Source organism: Somniosus microcephalus, chromosome 29 (genome assembly GCF_052327205.1).
Source record: "Somniosus microcephalus isolate GS21.2 chromosome 29, FLI_Smic_1.0, whole genome shotgun sequence".
Taxonomy (NCBI): Eukaryota; Metazoa; Chordata; class Chondrichthyes; order Squaliformes; family Somniosidae; genus Somniosus; species Somniosus microcephalus.
The window spans coordinates 10513750-10540883 of record NC_141015.1 but is presented as its reverse complement, the minus strand read 5'-3'; the positions used below and the strand labels follow the sequence as shown (position 1 = coordinate 10540883).

Sequence of the window (27134 nt, the reverse complement as noted above, 5' to 3'; positions counted from 1 at the left end):
AATTCGACGACAGAGGATGAGACGACCTTGGATCTGGACTGGAGGCGATGGAGGTTGAACAGTTTCCCGTTTGTTCTGTAAATGAGCTCCACTCCTGTGGGGAGCTCACTGAGGGTGAGATGGAGCATTGCAGCAAGGAAGATCGAGAAGGGCATTGGTGCGATGACGCAGCCTTGCTTGACCCCAGTTCATACGTGAATTGGGTCTGTGGCGGAACCCTTGGTCAGGATCACGGCTTGCATGTCCTCGTGAAGCAGGCGGAGGATGGTGACAACTTTTTGAGGACACTCCATAATCCCTCAAAGTTGACAGTGTCGAAGGCCTTTCTGAGATCAAATAAGGTCATGTACAGCGGTTGGTGCTGTTCCCTGCATTTCTCTTGTAATTGACGTGCGGTGAAGATCATGTCCGTTGCGCCCCTTTGTGGGCGGAATCCGCATTGCGACTCTGGGAGGAGCTCTTCGGCCACTGGGAGAAGGCGATTGAGGAGGATTCTTGCGATGACTTTCCCTGTGGCAGACAGCAGGGAAACTCCTCTGTAATTACCGCATTCCGTTTATGACAAAACTAGGAGGTTTCATTGTCTTTTCTGGTGCCAGCCCATTTATGGAATTCAGTTTCACAACTTGCTGTGGCGGGATTTGAATTCATGACCTCCGGGTTGATCGTCCAGCGCCATAGGCTACCAGAGTTGGAGTATTGTGTATAGTTTTGGGCACCTTATTACAGGGAGGATATCAAAGCAGTGGAAAAGGTGCAGCATAGATTGACTAGGATGCTACCAGGAAGGAGGGAGTTACAGTTATGAAGAGAGACTTGAGAAGTTAGTACTTTTTTTTTAACTGGAGTGGAGAAGGTTAAGGAGTGACCTGATGGTGTTCTTTAAGACTGCATAGGTTATAACAAGGTAAATACTGATGGATTATTGCCTTGGTTGGTGCGACAGTAATGAAAGGGCACAAATTTAAGATAATTTCGGTGTTAAAGGGGAGCCTGCTCCACCATTCAATGAGATCATGGCTGAGCTTCGACCTCAACTCCACTTTCCCGCCCGATCCCCATATCGCTTGATTCCCTTAATATCCAAAAATCTGTCGATCTCTGTCCTGAATATACTCAATGACTGAGCCTCCACAGCCCTCTGGGGTAGAGAATTCCAAAGATTTGCAACCTTTTGAGTTTAGAAATTTCTTCTCATCTCAGCTGTAAATGGCCGGCCCCTCATTCTGAGACTGTGACCACTAGGAGGTTAGAGAAAATGTCTTTATACAGGGGGTGGTTAGAATGTGGAGTTGAAACCATTGTGGAAGCAGAGTCAATAAATGCTTGTAAAAGGGAAATAGATAGTTGCTTGAAAAAGAGGAATATTAAAGGGTATGGTGATTAGGAGAGTGGGATTAGATTTGGTGGAGATCTTAAAGGGACGTGGAATGAGTGGGATCAATTGGGTGGGCTATTAATGGGTACGGGGAGTGAGCGGGAGAGAGATTAGACTGGGTGCGATATTAAAGGGTATGGGGAGTGAGCAGGAGAGTGAGATTAGACTGGGTGGGATATTATGGGGAGTGAGCAGGAGAGTGAGATTAGACTGGGTGGATAATGAAGGAAAGCACTGACAACCTTGATGGCCCAAATGACCTGTTTCTATGCTCGAACATTCTGTGATTCGAGGTTGCATTAGGTTATAGGCCATCTGTTGCCAGTTGATATCTAAATACAGTTATTTTGGTGTCACTGAATATATATAACACAGTGCGGAAACTTCTCTTTTGCACAGGGACTAATGAGCAAGCAATAATTGACGTCGTCTCCAACCGCTCCAATGACCAGAGACAGAAGATCAAGTTGGCTTTCAAGACCCTCTATGGCAAGGTGAGTTTGCAGTTTACTAAATGGTAGTTGCTTGCACATTCTGTTTTTTGGACCAGTGTCTTCCCTGACTCTCACTGGGGTACAGTTCCACAGGCACTGACTCACTGGGATACAGTTCCACAGACACCGACTCTCACTGGGGTACAGTTCCACAGACGCTGACTCTCACTGGGGTACAGTTCCACAGACGCTGACTCTCACTGGGGTACAGTTCCACAGACACTGACTCGCACTGGGGTACAGTTCCACAGACACTGACTCTCACTGGGTTACAGTTCCACAGACACCGATTCTCACTGGGGTACAGTCCCACAGGCATTGACTCTCATTGGTGTACAGTGTGGCCAATCTCACTTGGGTACAGTTCCACCAATTGCAGGTGCCCTTCAGTCTCGTCCAAATGGTCATTCTTCACTATAACACTGAACAGTTTTGACAGGCCATTTCCCAACAAAGCAACAGTGACCACACTTGACAAATATTTCATTGGCTGTTAGGCGCTTTGTGCGATCCTGTGGATGTGTAAGGTGCTAGGAAAATAAATGCAAGTCATTGCTTTCTTTCTATGAGGGGGCATCATTGCTGATCTTGCTCCTGTCCCATTGATGTCTGCACACCAGACTTGGCAAGGTCACCAAATGGCAACCAGTAGCAGGAGACCTGGTTATTTGCTTCCCTGGGGGAATGAGGCCCAATGTAGGGCTTACCCGGTGCTCTGGCTGTGCTCTAACTCCACACCGACCGTGTCAAACCTCGAACCTTAAGGTGTGTCTGATCTTGTACTATATTGGGCAGTGCCCTACCCACAGAACCTTTGGGGGATAGAAACAGAAAATGCTGGAAATGCTCAGCAGGTCAGGCAGCATCTGTGGAGAGAGAATCAGCGTTAAAGTTTCAGGTCGATGACCTTTCATCAGAACTGGAAAAAGTTAGAGATGTAACAGATTTTAAGCAGGAGGCAGGGAAAGGGGTGAGGGGAGAAAAGAACAAATTGAAAGGTCTAGGATGGGGTGGAAGGCAGGAGTGATTAAAAATGACAAAAGTTATGATGGTACAAAGCAAAAGGGGATGGTAATGGGACAAGTAAAGAAATAAAAGATGGCTCTAGAAGAGGTGTAAATGGGAATTGCAGAATCATCAATAGCTGCCATGTGAAACAATAGGGGCCGAGGTTATTCTCTGTAATTGTTGAACTTGATGTTGACTCCAGAAGGCTGTAAAGTGTCTAATCAAAAGATGAGGTGCTGTTCCTCGAGCTTACAGTGAGCTTCATTGGAACAGTGTAAGTGGCAGAGGTCAGAGTGGGAGTTGAGCGGAGAATTAAAGTGACAGGTGACCGGAAACTCGGGGCCACGCTTACGGACTGAACGGAGGTGTTCCACAAAGCGGTCACCTAACCTGCGTTTAAGCCGCCCCAATGTAGAGGAGACCGCATCGTGAGCAGCGAATACAGTATGCTTTTGTATGAGCCTTTGGGGGAGTTGGCCTACAGTTCTATAATGGGACATTGCACTGTTGGAAAGATCTCAAAATGCTTCACAAACAATGAATTGCTTGGAACTGAAATGACTTTTGTTAGAAACATAGAACATAGAAAAATAGGAGCAGGAGTCGGCCATTCGGCCCTTCGAACCTGCTCTGCCGTTCACTGTGATCATGGCTGATCCTCTATCAGTACCATATTCCTGCTCTCTCCCCATACCCCTTGATGCCTTTTGTGTCTAGAAATCTATCTCCTTCTTAAATATATTCAGTGACTTGACCTCCACAGCCTTCTGTGGTAGAGAATTCCACGGGTTCACCACCCTCTGAGTGAAGAAATGTCTCCTCACCTCAGTCCTAACTGTCCTACCTCGTATCCTGAGACTGTGACCCCTCGTTCTAGACCCCCCAGCCAGGGGAAACATCCTCCCTGCATCCATAAAGACACAGTTAGATCCCACAAACGGCAATGAGAAGAAAGATCGGTTAATCTGTTTTTGGTGGTGTTGGTTGAGGGAGGAATGTTGGCCAGGACACTAGGGAACGCTCTGCACATCTTTGACTAGTGCCCTGGGATCTTGCACACAGGCAAACTGAGCATTAGTTTAACATCGGCCAGTGCCGCACTCCCTCAGTGGAGTGTCGGACTAGAATGTGTGTTCCAAGTGGAGCTTGAACCCACAACCTCCTGACTCAGGTGACAGTGTTAGCACAGAGCCAAGGCTGAAACTGATTATTGTGTCAAATTGAAATGGTGACTTTCAGAACAACATCTGAAGCCATGGGGAGCTGGTTGTATTTTGTTTAAAGCTAACTGAGTCTGGGATCCGTGCTGGCATTATCTTGGTACTGACGGACAGCTCTCTGTGAACTTGTTTGTTAAAGGATTTGATCAAAGACCTGAAATCGGAACTCAGTGGAAACATGGAGGAAATCATTCTTGCCCTCTTCAAGCCCACCACATACTATGATGCTTGGAGTCTGAGGAAAGCGATGGAGGTACTGTCGACTATATCAGCGTTCGGTAAAGTACTGTCGGCTATTAGCAGCGTTCGGTGATGTACTGTCGACTATTATAAGCGATTGGTGATGTCATTGAATCGTAACAGCACAGAAGGAGGCCATTCGGCCCATCGAGACCATGCCGGCCCTCTGTAGAGCAATCCAGTCAGTCCCATTCCCCCGCTCTATCCCCGTAGCCCTGCAAGTTTATTTCCCTCAAGTGCCTATCCAGTCTCCCCTTGAAAACATTGAGTGTCTCCGCTTCCACCACTTCCGTCGGCAGCGAGTTCCAGGCCCTCAACACTCGCTGTGTAAAAAAGTTTTCCCTACGTCTCCCCTGTATCTCTTGCCCAAAACCTTAAATCTGTGTCCCCTAGTCCTTGTACCATCAACTAGTGGGAACAGCCTTTCTCCGTCTAGCCTATCCAAACCCATCATAATCTTGTACTCCTCGATCAAATCACCCCGCAACCTCCTTTGCTCTAATGAAAACAAATCCAGCTTCTCCAACCTGTCCTTGTACAGGAAACTCTCGATTTACTGGTACCTAAATAACTGAAAATCTCTGTTAACCGGCAAAATTCAGGAGTAGGTTCAGGTAAGTTGTACTTCCTATTAGTGGCAGTTCCTGGATCTGTGGCTGTGTAACCGGGGTTTGTGCTTGTTGCTGAGCATCAGGGATGCTTGGTCTGTGGCTGGAGTTCCTGCACATGTTGCTAAGCAACAGGGAAGCCTGGATTTGTTGCTGTGTACGGAGCTCTCGTACCTTTTAACTATACCTCTCTGTAATCCGGACTTTTTGATAAACCGGCACCACGCCGGTCCTGTCGGTGCCGGATAATAGAGTTTCCTGTAGCTAAGATCCCCCATCCCCGGAACCATTCTGGTAAATCTCCTCTGCACCCTCTCAATGGCCTTCACATCCTTCCTAAAGTGTGGTGACCAGAACTGGATGCAATACTCCAGTTGTGGCCTGACCAGCGCTTTATAAAGGTTCAGCATAACTTCTCTACTTTTGTACTCAATACCTCTATTTATGAAGCCCAAGATCCCATATGCTTTGTTAACCACTCTCTCAATATGTCCTGCCACCTTCAGGGACCTATGCACATTAACTCCCAGGTCCCTCTGTCCCTGCACACTCTAAAACTGTGCCATTAAGTGTATATTGCCTCTCCCTGTTCCTTCTGCCAAAATGCATCACCTCACACTTCTCTATTAAATTCCATCTGCCACTTGTCTGCCCATTTTGCCAGTCTTTCTATGTCCTGTTGCAGTCGATTGATATCATCATCACTGTTTGCCACACCCCCAAGTTTGGTGTCATCGGCAAATTTAGAAATTCTACTCTGTATTCTAATATCCAGGTCATTTAAGCAGTGGCCCCAGCATCCTCCAGTCTGAAAAACAGCCATTTACTACAACTTGCTGTTTTCTGTCCTTAAGCCAATTCCTTATCCAAGTTGCCACTGACCAACCTTTTCCATGAACCTCAATTTTGCTAACCAGCCTTCTATGTGGTACTTTGTCAAATGCCTTCCGAAAATCCATGTGGACAACATCCATTGCATTCCCTTCATCAATCCTCTCTGTTACTTCATCAAAAAATTCAATTAGATTAGTCGAACATGATCTGCTTTTTACAAAGTGTTGACTCTCTTTAATTAACTTAAACCTCTCCAAGTGCCCGTTAATTTTTTCCTTGATTATTGTTTCTAAAACTTTACCCACCACTGATGTTAAACTGCAGTTTAAACTGCAGCCTGCAGTTACTAGGATTGTCCTTACACCCTTTCTTGAACAATGGTGTCACATTTGGCACCTTCCAATTCTCGGGCACCTCCCCCGCATCTAGGGAAGATTTAGCAAGCCCTTCCATTATCTCCTCCCCCAATTCCCTTTGCAACCTGGGATGCAAGTCATCTGGACCAGGCGACTTATCCACTCTAAGCATACCGAGCCTTTCTCGTACATCCTGTCTATCAATTGTCACCCCTTCCATTGCTTCTACCTTTTCCACTGCTACCGATATTTTGTCAGCATCCACCTCCTTAGTAAACACTGATAAAGTACTGATTGAGTATTCGAGCCTTGCCCTGCGCCTCTAAGCATATAACACCTTCTTTGTCTCTAATAGGCCCCACCCCGCCTCTTACAACCCGCTTACTGTTTACATGCCAGTAGAAGATTTTTGGGTTTCTTTTTATGTTAACTGCCATTCTACTCTCATATTCTCTCTGCCAATCTGATTTTCATCTTCACTTCCCCTCTCAACTTAGTGTATTTGTCTGGTTCTCCCTTGAAGAATTCAGCTGACATGCATCATACACCCTCTTTTTGTTTCTTCATCATCTCTATCTCCCTCGTCATCCAAGGAGCCCTTGCTTTGGTTCCCTTGCCCTTCCCTCTTGTTGGAATGTACCTAGCCTGTACTTGGGGCCTCCTCCTTAAAGATCACCCATTGTTCCATTGCAGTTTTTCCTGTCAGTCTTTGGTTCCATTTTACCCTGGCTAGATCCTTTCGCATCCCATTGAGGTTAGCCCTATTCCAGTTTAGAAGTTCCACTCTAGATTGTTCCTTGCTCCTCTCCATTGCTAATTTAAATCTTATAAATAATAAAAATAAGACTTACATTTATATAGCGCCTTTCACAACCACTGGACTTCTCAAAGCGCTTTATTGCCAATGAAGTACTTTCGGAGTGTAGTCACTGTTGTGATGTGGAACCGCAGCAGCCAGTTTGCGCAGAGCAAGCTCCCACAAACAGCAATGTGATAATGACCAGATCATCTCTTTTAGTGATGTTGATTGAGAGGTAAATATTGGCCCCAGGACACCGGGGAGAACTCCCCTGCTCTTCGAAATAGTGCCATGGGATCTTTTACGTCTCATCCGAAGGATGGCACCTCCGACAATGCAGCACTCCCTCAGCACTGCACTGGAGTGTCAGCCTAGCTTTATGTGCTCAAGTCCTTGGAGTGGGATTTGAACCCACGACCTTCTGACTCAGAGGCGAGTGTGCTACCAACTGAGCTATGGCTGACGTACGTGATACGATGATCACTCGTACCCAAGTGTTCTCCCACAGACACTTGGTCGACCTGGCCCACCTCATTCCCCAGCACCAGATCCAGCAATGCCTCCTTCCTAGTTGGGCCAAGAACATATTGGTCAAGGAAATTCTCCTGAACACATTTCAGAAATTCTTCCCTCCCTCCTTTCCCTTTACCCTAGCATTATCCCAATCGATATTTGGGTAATTAAAGTCCCCCAATATCGCCACTCTATAGCTCTTGCATATCTCTGCGATTTCCCTGCAGATTTGTTCCTCTACCTCCCCCTCGCTATTTGGAGGCCTATAGAATACCCGCAATAGTGTGATCATACCCTTTTTTGCTCCTCAACTCTAACCAAATGAATTCTATCCTGTTCCCCTCAAGAACATCCTCCCTTTCCAACACTGCAATGTCTTCCTTAATCAGCACTGCCACCCCACCTCCCTTTTTTCCTTCCCTATCTTTTCTGAACACCTTGTACCCTTGAATATTAAGTGCCCAGTCCTCACTTTTTAAGCAACGTACTGTTGACAATATCAGTGTTCGGTGATGTACTGTCGACTATATCAGTGTTCAGTGATGTACTGTCGACTATATCAGTGTTCGGTGATGTACTGTCGACTGTATCGGTGTTCGGTGATGTGCTGTCGACTGTATCAGCGTTCGGTGATGTGCTGTCGACTGTATCAGCGTTCGGTGATGTACTGTCGACTGTATCAGCGCTCGGTGATGTACTGTCGACTATCCGCGTTCGGTGATGTACTGTCGACTATATCAGCGTTCGGTGATGTACTGTCGACTGTATCAGCGTTCGGTGATGTGTATCAGTATATTTGAGGAAATACACCGTGAAAATGTCTGTCCCAAGCAAAATTTTGATTATTCTGCTTACTGGCACCTCATTATTCATGTCTGAACTAAATACGAATTAATTAGTAAATCCATTTCTCTTTCACTAATCAGCCCCAGTATTCTCTCCTCATAGCCTGCAATCCATCCTCTCTTTAACATGCCTTTTGAATCTATTTATATTAGTTGCTTCACTCACCTCCCTGGTATCACCATTGTCCGTTGGGTAAAAAATATGTCACTCCAAATTTTCATCTGACTTCCCAATTTTTAACTGAATTCCTTCCCCCTCTCAGGGGATATTTAACCCCTTGGGCAAAGTGAGCAATTGATTCCCTTCATATTATGAAAGGGTTCTGTTAGCAAAAGATACCTGGATGTGACCCTAAGAAATCAAGCCCAGAAACTTAATGTCCGCACAACTTGCATTCTGGATAATTTTGATCGCCTTCTGTCCTGTAATGTGGTGACCAGAACTGCACACAGTACTCTAGCTGAGGCTTAACTAGTGTTTTATACAGTTGAAGCATAATCCCCCTGCTCTTGTACTCTATGCCACGGCTAATAAAGGCAAGCATTCCGTATGCTGCCTTAACCACCTTATCTACCTGGCCTGCTACCTTCAGGGATCTGTGGACATGCACTCCAAGGTCCCCTTGTTCCTCTACACTACTCAGTGTCCTACCATTTAATGTGTATTCCCTTTCCTTGTTAGCCCTCCCCAAATGCATTACCTCACACTTCTCCGGATTGAATTCCATTTGCCACTGTTCTGCCCACCTGACCAATTTATTGATATCTTCCTGCAGTCTACAGCTTCCTTCTTCACTATCAACCACACAGCCGATTTTAGTATCATCTGCAAGCTTCTTAATCATACCCCCTATATTCAAGTCTAGATCATTGATATATACCACAAAAAGCAAGGGACCTACTACTGAGCCCTGCGGAACCCCACTGGAAACAGCCTTCCAGTCACAAACACCCATCAACCATTACCCTCTGCTTCCTGTCTCCGAACCAGTTTTGAATCCAACTTGACACTTTGCCCTGGATCCCATGGGCTTTTAACTTCGTGACCAGTCTGCCATGTGGAACCTTATCAAAAGCCTTGCTAAAGTCCATATAAACTACATCAAATGCACTACCCTCATCTACCCTCCTTGTTGCCTCCTCAAAAAATTCAAGTATGTTTTAAGGAAACTTTTTTGTAGTGGTGGGGAGGGGTTGTAGTTCCAAAGTATGGGGACAAGATGACTGAAGGTAGAGCAGAGAATGCACAGTAGGAAGAGCAGGGTGCAATCCAAGGCGGAGGGGGTAGAGGAGGTTATAGACACGGGTGGGCCGAGGACAGAGAGGGATCTGTAATTGAAGGTGAGGATTTTGATATTGATGTGCTGAAGAAAGGAGCCCATAGAGGTCAGTGAGAACAGTGTGATCGACGATCAGGGCATAGTGCGGACGCCTGAGTTGTGGGGGGAGGGGGGCCTGGGTCGGGAGTTGAGGCAGGGAGTGGGTGGGTCGGGATTTAGGGGGGATGGGTCCGGAGTTCGGATGGGTGAGTTGGGAGGATGGAGCTCTGGCGGCAGTTGAGAAGATCGTTGGAAAAGTGCAGTCTACATGTAATCAATACATGGTGTTTGAAAGCCATGGAGGTGAGCGATATTGTGGTGGAAATGTGGTCTTGACGATCAATAGGATGTGGTGTTTGCAATTCAGCTCCGCTGAATAGAACGCTGAGGTTAAACACTGGTTCAACCTGAGTCAGCAGCTGGGGAGGGGGATGGGAGTTGGAGGCAAGTAACAGGAACTTGTGGGACCAGAAAAAAACATTTCAGTCCATCTGATCAGAACATTCCAACCACTCATCACTTTCCATATGAAATAATTGCACCTGATCCGTCCGATTCCGAGTTTTTGGCAGGAGTCGAACGCACTTGGCTTTGGTTTTCCCAAAGACCCATTGAAGAAAGTTGTGATCATCCACAGTTTGACGTCAGATGGACAGACTGACAACAGAGGTAAGAGGAAGTGTTCTGTGTCATCAGTATACACTTGGAGCCTGATCCCCTGCCTACAGGTAATGGCTGTGAGGGGCAGCATATGAACTAGGCACTGGAAGAGGCCACGGATGGGACTTCCGTGCACTCTGGCGCTAACTGGTGGGAGGTGTACTAGACGTGCTCCTATCTAGTTATCCAGCAAGTTAAACACTTATTCAAAATAATTCCTCGTGAAGCCGTTTGCTGTTTGAAGCTTTACTTGAACAAATTTGTGAAACTGTAAACAAAGACAAAGTATGTTTTGTACATAAACTGAGTACTATACATTCGATATTACATAAGATATAAACATATTTACAACAGTAGAATAGACTAATTGTATGACTAACCTCTAACTATTAAATATTAACCTTTTATAAACATAGTGTTATCAAAATATTACACTGACAAAGTTGCTGTCATGCAAACAGACAAAGATACTCACAGATTCTGCGTCTGGCCTAACATATGAGCTCAGATTACATTGGATTGAGGATGGAACCCCTCATGGAATTCTCCATTACTCAAGTCAGGTTCTTCCTGGAATTCCACTTCCTGGGATTCTACTTCCTGGGTGTCACAGGAAGAAAGGTAGAAAGGTCAAATGACCTCACAGGAAGAAAGGTCAAATGACTCCCCCTCCCACACAAACACTGCTAACGCATAACCACCACCAGAGGGTGCTATCTGCATATAAAACGGTCCATAATGTCCAGAACAGGAGGAGAAAACATTGCTGGAGATGTGCTGTCTCTTTTCAATGCCAAGTGTGAGAAGCTTATGGACTTCTTTGTCTCAATTAGCAATCTTGTTGTGTGAGGCCCCTTTGGGAGGAGCGATCATAATATGATAGAATTCTTCATTAAAATGGAGAGTGAAGTAGTTGATTCAGAGACTTGGGTACTGAATTTAAATAAAGGAAACTACGATGGTATGAGGTGCGAGTTAGTTAGGATGGATTGGGGAATGTTACTTAAAGGGTTGATGGTGAATAGGCAATGGCAAACATTTAAAGATCGCATGGATGAACTACAGAATTTGTTCATCCCTGTTTGGCATAAAAATAAAACAAAAAAGGTGACTCAACCGTGGCTAACAATGGAAATTAGGGATAGCGTAAGATCCAAGGAGAGGACATATAAATTGGCCAGAGAAAGCAATAAACCTGAGGATTGGGAGTAGTTTAGGATTCAGCAAAGGAGGACAAAGGGATTATTTAAGAGGGGGAAAATAGATTGAGAGTAAGCTTGCAGGGAACATAAAAACTGACTATAAAAACTTCTATAGATATGTGAAGAGAAAAAGATTGGTGAAGTCAAGCGTAGGTCCCTTGCAGTCAGAATCAGGGGAATTTATAATGGGGAACAAAGAAATGGCTGACCAATTAAATACATACTTTGGTTCTGTCTGCACAAAGGAGGACACAAATAACCTTCCAGAGATGTCGGGGAACATAGGGTCTAATGAGAGGAAGGAATTGAATGAAATCAGTATTTGTAGGGAAATGGTGTTCGGGAAATTGACAGCATTGAAGGCCGATAAATCCCCAGGGCCTGATAATCTACATCCCAGGGTACTTAAGGAAGTGGCAGGCAGTGACTAGTGGGGTACCACAGGGATCGGTGCTAGGACTCCAGCTATTCACAATATATATTAATGATCTAGACGAAGGAACTAGATGTAATATCTCCAAGTTTGCAGATGACACAAAGCTGGGTGGGCGTGTGTGCTGTGAGGAGGATGCCGAGAAACTGCAGTATGATTTGGACAGGTTGGGTGATATGGCAGATGCAGTATAATGTGGTAAATGCGAGGTTATCCACTTTAGTGGCAAAAACATGAAGGCAGATTATTATCTGAACGGCAATAGATTGGGAGAAGGGGAAGTGCAACGAGACCTGGGTGTCCTTGTGCACCAGTCGCTGAAGGTAAGCATGCAGGTGCAGCAGGCGGTTAAGAAGGCAAATGGTATGTTGGCCTTCGTAGCGAGAGGATTTGAGTACAGGAACAAGGATGACTTGCTGCAGTTGTACAGGGCCTTGGTGAGACCACACCTTGAGTATTGTGTGCAGTTTTGATCGCCTTATCTGAGGAAGGATGTTCTTGCCATGGAGGGAGTGCAGCGAAGATTCACCAGACTGATGCCTGGGATGGCAGGAATGATGTATGAGGAGAGATTGGGTCGATTGGGCTTATATTTGCTGGAGTTTAGAAGAATGAGAGGGGATCTCATTGAAACTTATAAAATTCTAACAGGACTAGACAGACGAGATGCAGGAAGGATGTTCCCGATGGCGGGGGAGTCCAGAGCCAGGGGTCACAGTCTAAAGATAAGGGGTAAGCCATTTAGGACTGAAATGAGGAGGAATTTCTTCACCCAGAGAGTGGTGAACCTGTGGAATTCTCTACTACAAAAGGCAGTAGAGGCCAATTCATTAAATATATTCAAGAAGGAGTTAGATATATTTCTTAAGGCTAAAAGGATCAAGGGATATGGGGAGAAGGCAGGGACTGGGTACTGAATTTGGATGATCAGCCATGATCTCATTAAAAGGCGGAGCAGGCTCGAGGGACAGAATGGCCTATTCCTGCTCCTATCTTCTATGTTTCTATGTTAAAGGAGAGGAAGATGTGCTCAGATGTGGAAAAGCGGCAGAATAGCGCGAAAGGCCCATGTTTTAGTCTCCTTTATTATCCTGTATGTATAATCTAAAGTTACTAAGGTTAATTCCATGCTCCCAGTGGGGATTCTACACTCGAAGGGAGAGAGGGTTGGCGACTGTGCTCGAGTCTATCCGGGATTTGCCTGTTGCTTCCCTCTGTTCCATCCTAGGCATCATCTGTGATCCCACCACAGTAAAGTGGGCTCCGCAGAAGCGATGGCGGCCTCGCTCTGTTCGATAGAGGGGGGCCTCTCAGTGATCCGGGGATTTCAGTGGGTGGTGAATCGTGGGCTGACCGTGAGCAGTAGTCTGAGGCTTTGAATTGTCTCTGTTCTCGCTGAGACTGGCAGGGTTGGGCTACGTTGCCCTTGGCAATTGCAGTGCCCCTAAATGATTCTTGAATTGATAATGTAGAGCACGGGACAAGGGAACGGTTTTCACCATGAAGCCCATCCCTCCCACTGCCCACGTGCAATTTGCCCTATTGAATACTCTACCCAACTCCTCGGCTCCCCCAGAAGTCACAAACTTTGACTTCTGGGAAGTTCGACACCCAACATATAAGATTCTCATTGAAACATATGAGATTCTGAGGGGGATTGACAGGGTAGATGCTGAGAGGTTGTTTTCCCTGGCTTGGAGAGACCAGAACTCGGGGGAATTTCTTCACTCGGAGGGCGGTGAATCTTTGGAATTCTCTACCCCAGAGGGCTGTGGAGGCTCAGTCGTTGAGTATATTCAAGGCTGAGATCGATAGATTGTTGGACTCTAGGGGAATTGAGGGATGTGGGGATCGGGCAGGAAAGTGGAGTTGAGGTTGAAGATCCGCCATGATCTTATTGAATGGCGGAGCAGGCTCAAGGGGCCGTATAGCCGACTCCTGCTCCGAATTCTTGTGTTCTTAAATGGAATACAGAAAGCCCTATGATGTATTGTACCTGGATTTCCAAAAGGCATTTGATAAAGGCAATTTGTAAACCTCCAGGCTGTGGGGATTCAAGGTAAATCTTGGGAATGGATAAGGAATTCGCTGAAGGGTAGAAAATGGCCAGTTGTTAGAGGAGTGATGAGGGGTGGGGGGGTGGGGGGGTACTGAATGAGGTGCCCCAAGGATCAGCATTGGGACCAAATTTATGTCAATGACTTTGACCCAGAAACTCGATACAAATTAGTCAGATTGCAGACTAGGAAGGGCTGTGGAATCGGAGGGGGACAGCTCGGAAGTTACAGAATGAGTTGAGTGGGCAGAACAATGGGAGGTGGAACTGAATCCAGGCAAATGTAAAGTACAGCGTACCTGAAGAAAACAACGCATGTGCTCTGCGAATGCTGGTGTGACATTCCTAGGAATTAACACTCGACATGTCCAACCAACGTAGAGCAGCAACCAACAAAGCCTATCTCCTCAAATCAAATCAAATCAAATCAACTTTTATTGTCATGACAAACTGTACAGGGCTCTGGTCAGAGAACACCTCGGCACTGGGTCCAGTTCTGGTCACCTGAGACACGAGGGAGAGGTTCAAATGCTGGAGGCTGAGCAGAGAAGAGCCACAATGCTGATTGCCAGAGTCACAGGGCTAAGAGATGAGGGAAGATTGGAGAGACTCGGGCTTTTTAGATATAGGCACGGTAAATAATTTAAAATTAAACTGTGGGAGAAGGACAGAGACCCCTCGGTTGAGACTAGTTGCTGGTAAATTTAAGACAAATCCGGAGGTTCTTCACATAAAGAATGATCAGCGTATGAAATGAACTCCCGGTGGAAGCAAAAACCCTGGAATCATTTAAGGAATGCTGCAGTAGAGGGATGTTAACGCACTTCTGGCTGGGTGACCTAAGGTGGGCTGAATGGCCGCCCTCTGATCTTGTGACAGAAACAACATTGACCCTGGGTTCAGTCCATGGCCTTAACCAAGATCGCTGATCCGGGGGACATTAAAGGTGCCCCAATTGGCCTCAGTACCTCGGAGCTGGGGAGGGGAAAAATCAGCTGGGGTCTCGCTGCGAATCACTATCCAATGCCCCCAGCTGGAAAATGCATGCATGTGGAAGTTGTTAGGACAGCATTGAGCTTATCAGTGATGCATTCTACAGTCGAAGTGTTTGCCAGCACTTTCTGTCCAGGCTCGCAAGAGGGGGTTGGGGAGGTGGAAAAGCTGTGACGTTTTTTCCCATTCGTCCAAAATAATTAAACAAATCTTCAGCATGTGAAAAATAATTTATACACAATCGAAATCATATTTAAGACAAGGGAGCTGATTGGGCCTCTCCCCCACTGCCTGGCACATCACCCCTCCCATGTATTCCCCCTGCGGCTAGCTCTGTTGTAACAGGAAACTGAGGAGGAATTTTATCTTCCTTTTTTAAAGCTCTCTGGCTCAGTGTTGAAAATGACACTTGGGCTTTTGTCTGCAACTCAGACTTTAAACTGAATTCTGGTAAAGAAACCAGATGCATTGTTGTTTAAAGGTCCAGATCCTGCGACAGATATGAGACACTAAACATTTTAAATGGAGAGTGTGAGAAACCTCAGTGTTTGAAACCCTGTCTGTGTCCACGCCCAGGCTGAGCTCATTCACTGCGTTGCCACAGCTGCACTGGGTGGTGGCTTGAAAATGTTAGTGGGCGGAAGATTAGAGAGACCAAGTGCTGGCTTTAATTTAACCTTTTTATTGTTTTTTCCTTTTAAAGAACACACCCTATGAGTGTTTGATGGGACAGTGTAGAGGGCACTTTACTCTGTATCTAACCTGTGCTGTACCTGCCCTGGGAGTGTTTGATGGGGACAGTGTAGAGGGAGCTTTACTCTGTATCTAACCCGTGCTGTACCTGCCCTGGGAGTGTTTGATGGGACAGTGTAGAGGGAGCTTTACTCTGTATCTAACCCGTGCTGTACCTGCCCTGGGAGTGTTTGATGGGACAGTGTAGAGGGAGCTTTACTCTGTATCTAACCCGTGCTGTACCTGCCCTGGGAGTGTTTGATGGGACAGTGTAGAGGGAGCTTTACTCTGTATCTAACCCGTGCTGTACCTGCCCTGGGAGTGTTTGTTGGGACAGTGCAGAGGGAGCTTTACTCTGTATCTAACCCGTGCTGTACCTGCCCTGGGAGTGTTGTATATTGTACAGATTAGTATTCTGGTCTGGAGTTTCTCAACAGAATGGATTGGACAGTTAAGTTAAAATCAGTAATTGGAAAATTAGGAGGGTCAGCAGTCAGCCATGTCTGATCTGCCCTCCCACTGATTGCTCACTTACTCCAGAATCACGTGAATATCGAGGAATTCAATCATAAGCACATCAAGGTCTTTGAGAGGGTGCAGAGGAGATTTACTAGAATAGTACCAGGAATGAGGGAGATCAGTTATGTGGAAAGACTGGAGAAGGTGGGATTGTTCTCCTTAGAGCAGAGAAGGTTAAAAGGAGATTTAATGGAGGCGTTCAAAATTATGAAGGGTTTTGATAGAGTAAATAAGGAGAAACTGTTTCCACTGGCAGACGGGTCGGTAACCAGAGGACAACAGATTGAAGATGATTGGCAAAAGAACCAGAGGGGAGATGAGAATGTTTTTAGGCAGCGAGTTGTTGTGAATTGGAATGTGTTGCCTGAGAGGGGGTGGAAGCAGATTCAACAGGAACTTTCAAAAGGGAATTGGATATAAACTTGCAAAAGAAAAATTTGGAGGGCTATGGGGAAAGAACGGGGGGAGAGTGGAACTAATTGGAGAGCTCTTTCAAAGAGCCAGCACCAGTACGATGGGCTGAATGGCCTCCTTCCGTGCTGTAAGATTTATGATTTGAATGGTAACAAAAAAAGTGGGTGGAATCAAATTAAATTGGGAGGCATCTGTGATGTTGAATCTGACAATCCATTGCAGGGGCCAGCACAGCCGTAACGTTGGAGCAAGAGTCCAGTTATTGATTGCTGTATGCTGTATGTGTGTGAATGAACAGATCAGTTCCATCCATTTGCATGTTTCTGTTTAAAATGCAGCTCTGTTCCATTTCTCGCCCTGTATATTTATGGATTGAGCAAATGTCGGGCGCCCCAGAACAGAATCTGTCTCTAATATAGTCAAAATCTTGCGGCCACATCAACCGTTTTCAGTTATAAATCCCCGTGTCCACTGGTGGGAGGATATAATCACAGCGTGACATGTTGACATAGGCAGGTTCCATTATAAATACGGACATTGGAATTCATAATGGGAATACTAAAAGGACAGAATTTGTGACTTTAAAATGGACAGTGAATTACGTCTGTGAGCCAGCCCAGTTATTGCCGTCTTTTTTTTTATTAGTTTAATGGGATGTGGGCGTCGCTGGCAAGGCCAGCATTTATTGCCCATCCCTAATTGCCCTTGAAGGTGGTGGTGAGCCGCCTTGAACCGCAACAATCCGTGTGGTGAAGGTGCTCCCACAGTGCTGTTAGGGAGGGAGTTCCAGGATTTTGACCCAGCGACGATGAAGGAACAGCCGATATACTTCTAAGTCAGGATGGTGTGTGACTTGGAGGGGAACCAACCCTGCTCCACCTGAAAACCAAAGATGATAACTTCCCATGTACAGCGCCTCAGAGGATCGACTAGTATATATTAAAAACCTTAGGTCTGCGCACCCTTCCACTATGAATTCCTATTATATCTATATTTGTAATGGAAACCGCGTACTGTATGTAAATATGTCATGCTGTAATTATACCCTCCTGCCAGTGGTGGCACTGCTTGCCAAATTGTTCTAAGTTTTGCTATTTAACTATAATATAAATTCAAAGTGTTAAGTAAAAAAAGGACAGAATGTATGACTTTAAAGTAGGGACTGAATTATCTGTGAACCCTGGTTCAATTATCCCTGGCCAATAACCCATCCACACATGAAAACTAAACATGGTCGCGACTTCCCTGTGCAACACCACGGGAGATTGTGGCGCGACTATTCGCACTAAGCCAAGCTGATACTGCAGTAATGTAGTAGTAATGAGTAATGTCATACTGTGTTGCATTGATGGGCTCTGCGATAGTCCCTATATTCTGAATGACTATTTTGGGGCTGTAAATATCCAGTCCCATTCACATCACCTCCTTTCAAAGAAACATTGAGTCCTGATTTCTTCCCTCTTCCCTCCTATCCCACAGGGAGCTGGAACACAAGATCGGGTACTGATCGAGATCCTTTGCACCCGGAACAACCAGGAGATCCGGGAGATTGTTCGCTGTTATAAGGAGGAGCTGGGGAGAGATTTGGAGAAGGATTTGAAGAAGGACACGAGCGGCCATTTCAGGAGATTGCTCATCTCTATGTCGCAGGTCAGTGACCAGAAGGTAGTGCTGAGGTCATGTGGGGTCACCGGGGGGTAATCCCAGGCCACCGAGAATGCCACTCTTAACCAGTATCAGGAGGCTCCAGGTGGCGCATGGTATCTGCTGGGCTGACCGCTGACGGTTTGAGCCTCTCTCCCAAAGTGCCTCAGCATTCAGATTCTGGTAATGAATTTAGAAACTGAATTAACTTCAGTACTCTCTTCCCTGCTCCTAGAAGAGTGATGGTCTGTGAAGAGAGCCTCTCCCTTCTCCCATACACCACCCGTGAGGCCGTACTTTCTACGTGAGCCTAGACTGGCTGCTCAGCCATGGAGAGCATTACCACCAAGCCCAATGTATACACGCACGTTTTCTTTCTTTCCCTGCCCCTCTCTCACACTCCAGCAAAAGAAGTAGGCACCAAGGCCTAATTTTCCCCACCCTCCATGAAGGATCCTGAGGCCAATGAAGCACCCCAATTGATCCCAGAGCAGGAATCCAGCCTGGGAGCCGTGGGGGTGTAGCCGGGGCTGTGTGTGCGGTGTCTGGGTGATCCATGAGGCAATCTGGAGCTTTGGGTATGTGGTTTCATTTTGGTTTCTGTATCGGAGTTCCTTTTAATACCAAGTGTTCAGTCTCAACTGTGTCAAAATCCAAACCAATCTCCTGCTTTCCCTGCCCCTGCTTAAAATCTGTTACAGCTCTAACTTTTTCCAGTTCTGACGAAAGGTCACTGACCTGAAACGTTAATTCTGTTTCTCTCTCCACAGATGCTGCCTGACCTGAATATTTCCAGCATTTTCTGTTTATTTCAGATTTCCAGCATCTGCGTTATTTTGCTTTTGACCTCGACTGGGATGCCCGTCAAGGAGGAATAGCCCACTGGGCCACTTTGTCCAGGCTCAGAAAGGAAGAATAGGCACCTGGGTGAGGTAGTAGGAGCTGCTAAACAACAACAGACAACGCTGGAAAAACTCAGCAGGCCAGGCAGCATCCATGGAGAGAGAAACAGAGTTAACGTTTCAGGTCGAGAACCTTTCGTTAACTCTGTTTCTCTCTCCATGGATGCTGCCCTGACCACCTGAGTTTTTCCAGCGTTGTCTGTTGTAGTTTTGGATTTCCAGCATCCGCAGTATTTTGCTGTCGTAGTAGGAGCAGCTCTTGCCTGTGGAACTGTATCCAGCGTACAGCAGAGGAGGGGAATATAAATGTGCCCGCACAGTTGATCTTAACTTTGCCCCAGTGCTCAGTGTGATCACTTCTCCTTTGGCCACAAGTCAGCCCAGAACTGGGGGGAAAAAGAACAAGAGTAGGAAACCGACTTGAAATCCACCTGAAATTTTCTTTGATTTCCGTTCACAGGGCAACCGCGACGAGAATCAGACGGTGGACATGCAGAAAGCGACGGCAGACGCCGAGAGGCTGTTCCGCGCCGGGGAAGGGAAGCTCGGCACAGACGAGTCCACCTTCAACATGATACTAGCAACCCGCAGCTTCCCCCAGCTCAAGGCCACCATTCACGAGTACGGCAGGGTAAGCGATGTCATAAAGACGCATCGTCCTGGAGATGCCCTCCGCTCGGCCGGCACTTGGAAAGAGAATGGGCAGCTGGAACTGGCCAGAGCAGAGAGGCCACGGAGATTTAATAAAGGGTTTTAACGTTATGGAGGGTTTTGATAGGGTGAATAGAGAGAGACTATCTCCTGGCTGTGGAGACAGCGACAAGATAGGCTAAAAGAGTTGGGACTCTACACTTTAGAAAAGTGTAGACTTAGCCGTGATCTGAGGTTTATAAGATTCTGTTCTGGTTGGCTTTGTTTCAATTGAATAGGTTAGGGAGGACCAGGGTCACAGATTTAAGTTGTATAAGGCCAGATCTAGGTTCGATGTCGGGAGATGGTTCTTTTCCCAGCGAATAGTCGACCTCTGGAACAGGCTGCCGTCTCGTGCGGTGAACGCTGATTTGCTGAATTCCTTCGAGCGAGAGCTGGACCTGTTTCTGGTTGGGGCGGAGATCACCTCTTACAGAAGGGAGGCACTGCAGGGAATTCAGGGCCCGAGTGAGCTCCTGGACTAGTTTCGATCGCCTAGATGGGTCGGAGAGGAATTTCCCAGATTTTTTTCCCCCCAAATTGGCCTGGGGTTTTTCGTCTGGTTTTTGCCTCTCGCAGGAGATCACATGGCTGGGGGCGGTGGGGAATGCACATGTTGTGATACACCAGGTGTCGCGATTGTGTGGCACTGACTCAGTAGATCAGAGGGTCTTTACCTGTCCATCGCTGTTGTATGTAAGATTTAAACAATGAGTGTGAGGATAGAGGTTACATTGAGTCTACAGTACACAAACAAGCCATTCGGCCTAACTGGTCCATGCCGGCCTTTATGCTCCACGCGAGCCTCCTCCTCTTTCATCTCACCGTATCAGCATATCTTTCTATTCCTCTCTCCCTTGCGTTTATCCAGCCTCCCTTTAAATGCAGACGCAGAGACTTTTTGGAGCATTGAGTGCTTTCCCACAGCGAGCGGTCGAGCTAGAGACCGTTGCGTCTTTTAATGCAAACTGGGATAAATATTTAAAGCCAAGAAGTTGCGGAGCTGTGGGGAGAGCGCGGGGCAGTGAGATTAGTGTCGGGTTGTTCTAGCAAAGAGCTAGAATAGACATGGTGGGCCAAATGGCTGCCTCCTGTGCTGTGAAATTCAGTGGTTCTAGAAGAGGGGATAGAAACAGATCAAAATAACAAACCCCTCTGTCTGTCTGTCTTTTCCATTCTGACGAAGGTTTATCTATGAAACATGAACCTGTCTTGATGGACCTACTGTGTATTTCCAGCACTTACTGTATTTAGTTCTGGTTTCAACCGTGTCATATAGGAACAGGAGGAGGCCATTCAGTCCCTCGAGGCTGTTTCACCATTCAATACGATCATGGCTGATCTGCACCTCACCCCATTTACCCACATCCCTCGATACCCTTACCCAACAAAAATCTATCGATCTTAGCCTTGAAAGCTCCAATCGTCCCTCAGCATCCACAGCCTTTTGAGGAAGAGAGTTTACACCCTTTGCGTATGTATAAAAAAAAAAGTGCTTCCAGATTTCACCCCTGAACGGCCTGGCTCTAATTTTAAGGTTGTGCCCCTTTGTCCTGAACTCACCCCACCAGAGGAAATAGTTTCTCCGTATCTACCCTATCGAATCCTTTTGTCACTTCCAACACCTCGATTAGATCACACTTCAACCTTCTAAACTCGAGGGAATACAAGCCAAGTTTATGCAGCCTGTCATCATAATTTAACCCTTTTAGCCCTGGTATAATTCTGGGGAATCTGCGCTGCACCCCCTCCAAGGGCAATATATCCTTCCTGAGGGTCGGTGCCCAGAACTGAACAGTGTGTCTCAGATGGGGATCTGACCAAGGCTCTATACAACTGAAGAGTCACTTCCGCCCCTTTTATATTCCAGCCCCCTTGCGATCAAGACCAACCTGTATTTCCCCCATCCTGATGTCCATCTAAATGAACACTATGCAATGCCCTAAGCTTTTGTCTTCGAGTATAACTGAACAATTTAAAAGTCACATCTACCTCCCTCGGTGGTTCAGTGAGATTTTCCAGTAGGCAGCAACACACACAGCAAGAAGCCGCCCGTCTGATCTGTGCTGTAGTTAGCCACTCTGAGCTGGGGCAGTGTACAAGCAGTACAATTGGTCTCTGTATCCTTGTGTTACGGAGGGAGATCCTGACCACAGTTCTTGCTCCTGATGGTGGTGCCGCCTGCTGGAAGTACCCACAGGGACAACGAATGAGGAGGACAGGGTTTTAGGCAATGTTCCCGCTAAGCTGCGCAGCCGTGGCCTGGCGGTCTCGCGCAGGCCGCTCACCGGCTTTCTAATGGAAGAAATCGCGCATGTGCCAAAATTTGCATGGTCCCCGCAGCCAGTTAAAGGGACCGTACACAAAAGAAAGAATTCGAGAGAACGTTGGTTTTAGGCCCAGCTGATATTTCCGACCCCCTCATCAAATAGCTTAGCAGCAATCATTGTTCAAATTGAGTATATTCAACACAGATCGATAGATTTTTGAATATTAAGGGAATCAAGGGATATGGGGATAGTGCAGGAAAGGAGATGAGGTAGAAGATCAGCCATGATCTTATTGAGTGGCGGAGCAGGCTCGAGGGGCCAAATGGCCTCCTACTGCTCCTATTTCTTATGTTCTTGTACATTGAAGAATGACCAATTGAGTGCGATATCGAGGACAAACAGTGACAGCAGAATATTGCCCCAGCATCGAATCGAAGCAGTTAGCTGAGGAGACAAAAATGGTGGAGCAAATTTGCAAAGAGGAAAACATTCTATTAAGAAAAATCACTTCTTTAACTGGAGTGATAATGGTTTACTTTCCAGCCTGAAATACTATTAGATACATGAGAAGGAAAATTTTTGGATATATTCTTGAAATGGAAAAATTTGCAGGGCTGTGGGGAAAGGGCAGGGAGTGGGACTAATTGGAGAGCTCTTTCAAAGAGCTGGCACAGGCGCGATGGGCCGAATGGCCTCCTTCTGTGCTGTAAGATTCAATGACTATAATCAAACATTTGATTAGCCATTTTGATTACTTTTTGTACCTGTCTACTAGCTTTGTGATTTGTGTACATGGACCCTAAATCCCTTTGCTCCTCCACAGTTCCTAGTCTCACCATTAAGAAAATATTCCGATTTATCTTTCTTGGATCCTCACACTTCCCCACAATGAACTGTATCTGTCATAGTTTTGGCAACTCATTTAATCGGTCTAGGTTTATTTTTTGTAACTTCCTGCTCCCATCTGCACTACTTACTGTCCCTCCCAACTTGGTGTCATCTACAAACTTGGATGTACAACTCTATTCATCCAAGTCATTGATAAATCTGGTGAAAAGCTGAGGCCACAGTACAGATCCCAGGGGAACACCACTGGTCACATCCTGCCAATCAGAGTACATTCCCTTTATCCCCATCTCTGTCTCCTACCTCCCAACCAATTTCCAACCCATGGCACAAGGTTACCTCCAATTCCGTGCAATTTTTCCTAACAGTCCCTTGTGCAGAATCCTATCAAATGCCTTCTGGAAGTCCATGTAGATAACATCGGCAGACACTCCCTTGTCCACCATGTTCGTGACTTCCTCAAAAAATTCACCTGGATTAGTTAGACATGACTTGCCCATCACAAATCCATGCTGACTCAATCCGATCACCTCCTACTTGTACAAGTGCTCAGTCACTCTGGTGACCCATTCCACTAACTTCCACACAACTGACATTAGACCGACTGGTCTACAGTTTCCTGGTTTCTCTCTCTCCCTTCTTCAATAATGGAGTTGTGTTTGAAATTTTATAACCCCAAGCAAGAGAGCTTTAGGTAATTATGACTTAACAAATCTGGAATTTTATCATCACATTTGTTTTCATATCCTGGGGTGGAAACTAACGTTCCCACTAAATCGCTCGGCTGCTCACCGGCTTTTACATGGAGGAAACCGCACATGCGCGGAAATTTGAATGGGCCACACAGCCAGTTAAAGGGACTATGCGCAAAAAAGTAGAGGGAACATTGGTGGAAACCATCAGGTCCTGAAGATTTGGCAATCTTCAGTCCCATTATTTTCTCCATGATCATTTTTTTTAACTTAAATCCAATAAGTTCCTCCGCTTGATTTATTTTTTGTTTCCCTTGTGCTTCTATTATTTTATCCTCTCCCTCTACTGTGAAGACATAGAAACATAGAAGATAGGAGCAGGTGCAGGCCATTCGGCCCCTCGAGCCTGCTCTGCCATTCAATAAGATCATGGCTGATCATCCAAATTCAGTACCCTGTCCCTGCCTTCTCTCCATATCCCTTGATCCCTTTAGCCGTAAGAAATATATCCAACTCCTTCTTGAATATATTTAATGAATTGGCCTCTACTGTCTTCTTTGGCAGAGAATTCCACAGATTCACCACTCTCTGGGTGAAGAAATTCCTCCTCATTTCTGTCCTAAATGGCTTGCCCCTTATCCTTAGACTGTGACCCCAGGTTCTGGACTCCCCGACCATCGGGAACATCCTTCCAGCATCTAGTCTGTCTAGTCCTGCTAGAATTTTATAAGTTTCGATGAGATCCCCTCTCATTCTTCTAAACTCCAGCGAGTACAAGCCCAATCGACCCAATCTCTCCTCATACGTCATTCCTGCCATCCCAGGTATCCGCCTGGTGAATCTTCGCTGCACTCCTTCCATGGCAAGAACATCCTTCCTCAGATAAGGCGACCAAAACTGCACACAATACTCCAGATGTGGTCTCACCAAGGCCCTGTACAACTGCAGCAAGACATCCTTGTTCCTGTACTCAAACCCTCTTGCTACGAAGGCCAACATACCATTTGCCGCCTTAACCGCCTGCTGCACCTGCATGCTTACTTTCAGCGACTGGTGCACAAGGACGCCCAGGTCTCGTTGCACTTCCCCTTCTCCCAATCTATTGCCATTCAGATAATCTGCCTTCCTGTTTTTGACACCAAAGTGGATAACCTCGCATTTATCCACATTGGGCAGAAGCATGGCAGATGCAATACAATCACCCAACCTGTCCAAATCATCCTGGAGTTTCTCGGCATCCTCCTCACAGCACACACGCCCACCCAGCTTTGTGTCGTCTGCAAACTTGGAGATATTACATCTAGTTCCCTTGTCCAGATCATTACAGGAAACTTTGTGATATCTGGCACCGACGGGACTGAGCTGTTGCCGATCTATCAAAACTGCCGGACATACAAAGTTAATGTTGAAGCATACGGAGGTTTTCATCTCTGCATCTGACAACAAACACTTGCTTAGCAACAGCTTCTAAACAGTCGGCTGCAGCTGCAAGCGTCTCTAGCTGAACCTGTTGCTATAGCTACAGACCTTGCAGTGCCTGACTGGGGGGAAAAAAAAAGCAACAAGAACTAAAAAAAACTTATAGAAAACTGCTCCTGATTTTTGCCATTAGATCGAGTATTCTGGACATATAACCTCCGGATAGTCCAAAGTTTCCTGTACACCACATCCACTGGTTCTCCCTTATCTATTTTACCAGTTACATCCTCAAAAAATTCCAGTAGATTAGTCAAGCGCGATTTACCTTTTGTAAATCCATGTTGACTTTGTCCGATCCGGTCACTTTTTTGCAAGTGCTCTGCTATTACATCCTTTATAATGGACTCTAGCATTTTCCCCACTACTGATGTCAGGCTTACGGTCTGTAATTCCCCGTTTTCTCTCTACCACCCTTTTTGAACCCGCCAATCCATGGGAACTGTTCCAGAGTCTATCGAATTTTGGAAGATGACCAGCAATGCATCGACTATTTCTAGGGCCACTTCCTTAAGTACCCTAGGATGTAAATTATCAGGCCCTGGGGATTTATCGGCCCTCAATCCCATCAATTTCCCTAACACCATTTCCCTACAAATACTGATTTCTATCAGTTCCTCCCTTTTCATTAGACCCTATGTTCCCTGACATCTTTGGGAGGTTATTTGTGTCCTCCTTTGTGAAGACAGAACCAAAGTATGTATTTAATTGGTCTGCCAGTTCTTTGTTCCCCATTATATATTCCCCTGTTTCTGACTGCAAGGGACCTACGTTTGACCAATCTTTTTCTCTTCACATATCTATAAAAGCTTTTACAGTCAGTTTTTATGTTCCCTGAAAGCTTACTCTCGTACTCTATTTTCCCCCTCTTAATTAATCCCTTTGTCCTCCTTTGTTGGATCCTAAACTGCTCCCAATCCTCAGGTTTACTGCTTTTTCTGACCAATTTATGTGTCCTCTCCTTGGATCTTATGCTATCCTTAATTTCCCTTGTTAGCCACGGTTGAGTCACCTTTTTTGTTTTATTTTTATGCCAAACTGGGATGAACAAATTTTGTAGTTCATCCATGCGATCTTTGAATGTCTGCCATCGCCCATCCACCATCAACCCTTTGAGTGACATTCCCCAATCAATCCTACCCAACTCGCACCTCATACCATCGTAGTCTCCTTTATTTAAATTCAGGACCCTAGTCTCTGGGTCAACTATTTCACTCTCCATCTTAATGAAGAATTCTATCATATTATGATTGCTGCGACCCAAGGGGTCTCACACAACAAGATTGCTAATTAATCCTTTCTCATTACATAATACCCAGTCTAAGATGGCCTGATCTCTAGTTGGTTCCTTGACATATTGGTCCAGGAAACCATCCTGTATACACTCCAGGAATTCCTCCTCCACAGTATTGTTACTAATTTGGTTAGCCCAATCTATATGTAGATTAAAGTCACCCATGATAACTGCTGTGCCCTTATTGCACACTTCTCTAATTTCCTGTTTAATGCCATCCCCGACCTCCGCATTACTGTTTTGAGGTCTATATACCACTCCCCCTAACGTTTTCTGCCCCTTGGTATTTCTCAGTTCTACCCATACAGATTCCACATCATCAGAGCTAATATCTTTCCTTTCAATTGTGTTAATCTCCTCTTTAACCAGCAATGCTTCCCCACCTCCTTTTCGCCTATCTTTCCTGAATATTGAATACCCCTGGATGTTGAGTTCCCAGCCTTGGCCACCCTGGAGCCATGTTTCCGTAATCCCAATCATATCATATATATTCGTTTACCTCTATTTGCGCAGCTAATTCATCCACATTACGAATGCTCCTCGCATTAAGACACAAAGCCTTCAGGCTTGTTTTTTTAATGCTCTTAGATCTTTTAGAATTATTATTTAATGTGGTCATGTTTGATTTAAACCCTTGATTTCTCTGCCTGTCACTTTTGTTTTTCTCCTTCTGTTGCAGAGTCCTCATTTAATATGT

General features: G+C 45.9%; 1 protein-coding gene across 1 annotated transcript in view; it reads left to right on the top strand.

Moving 5' to 3' along the window:
- The window catches only part of LOC147098468 (annexin A7-like), an 89381-nt gene that overhangs the window by 54179 nt on the left and 8068 nt on the right, over window positions 1–27134 (top strand). The window contains exons 7-10 of the mRNA XM_085970160.1: window positions 1778–1872; window positions 4240–4353; window positions 18103–18273; window positions 19630–19800. Coding sequence (XP_085826286.1) covers window positions 1778–1872; window positions 4240–4353; window positions 18103–18273; window positions 19630–19800 — 551 coding nt within the window. The remainder of the gene's footprint in view (window positions 1–1777; window positions 1873–4239; window positions 4354–18102; window positions 18274–19629; window positions 19801–27134) is intronic.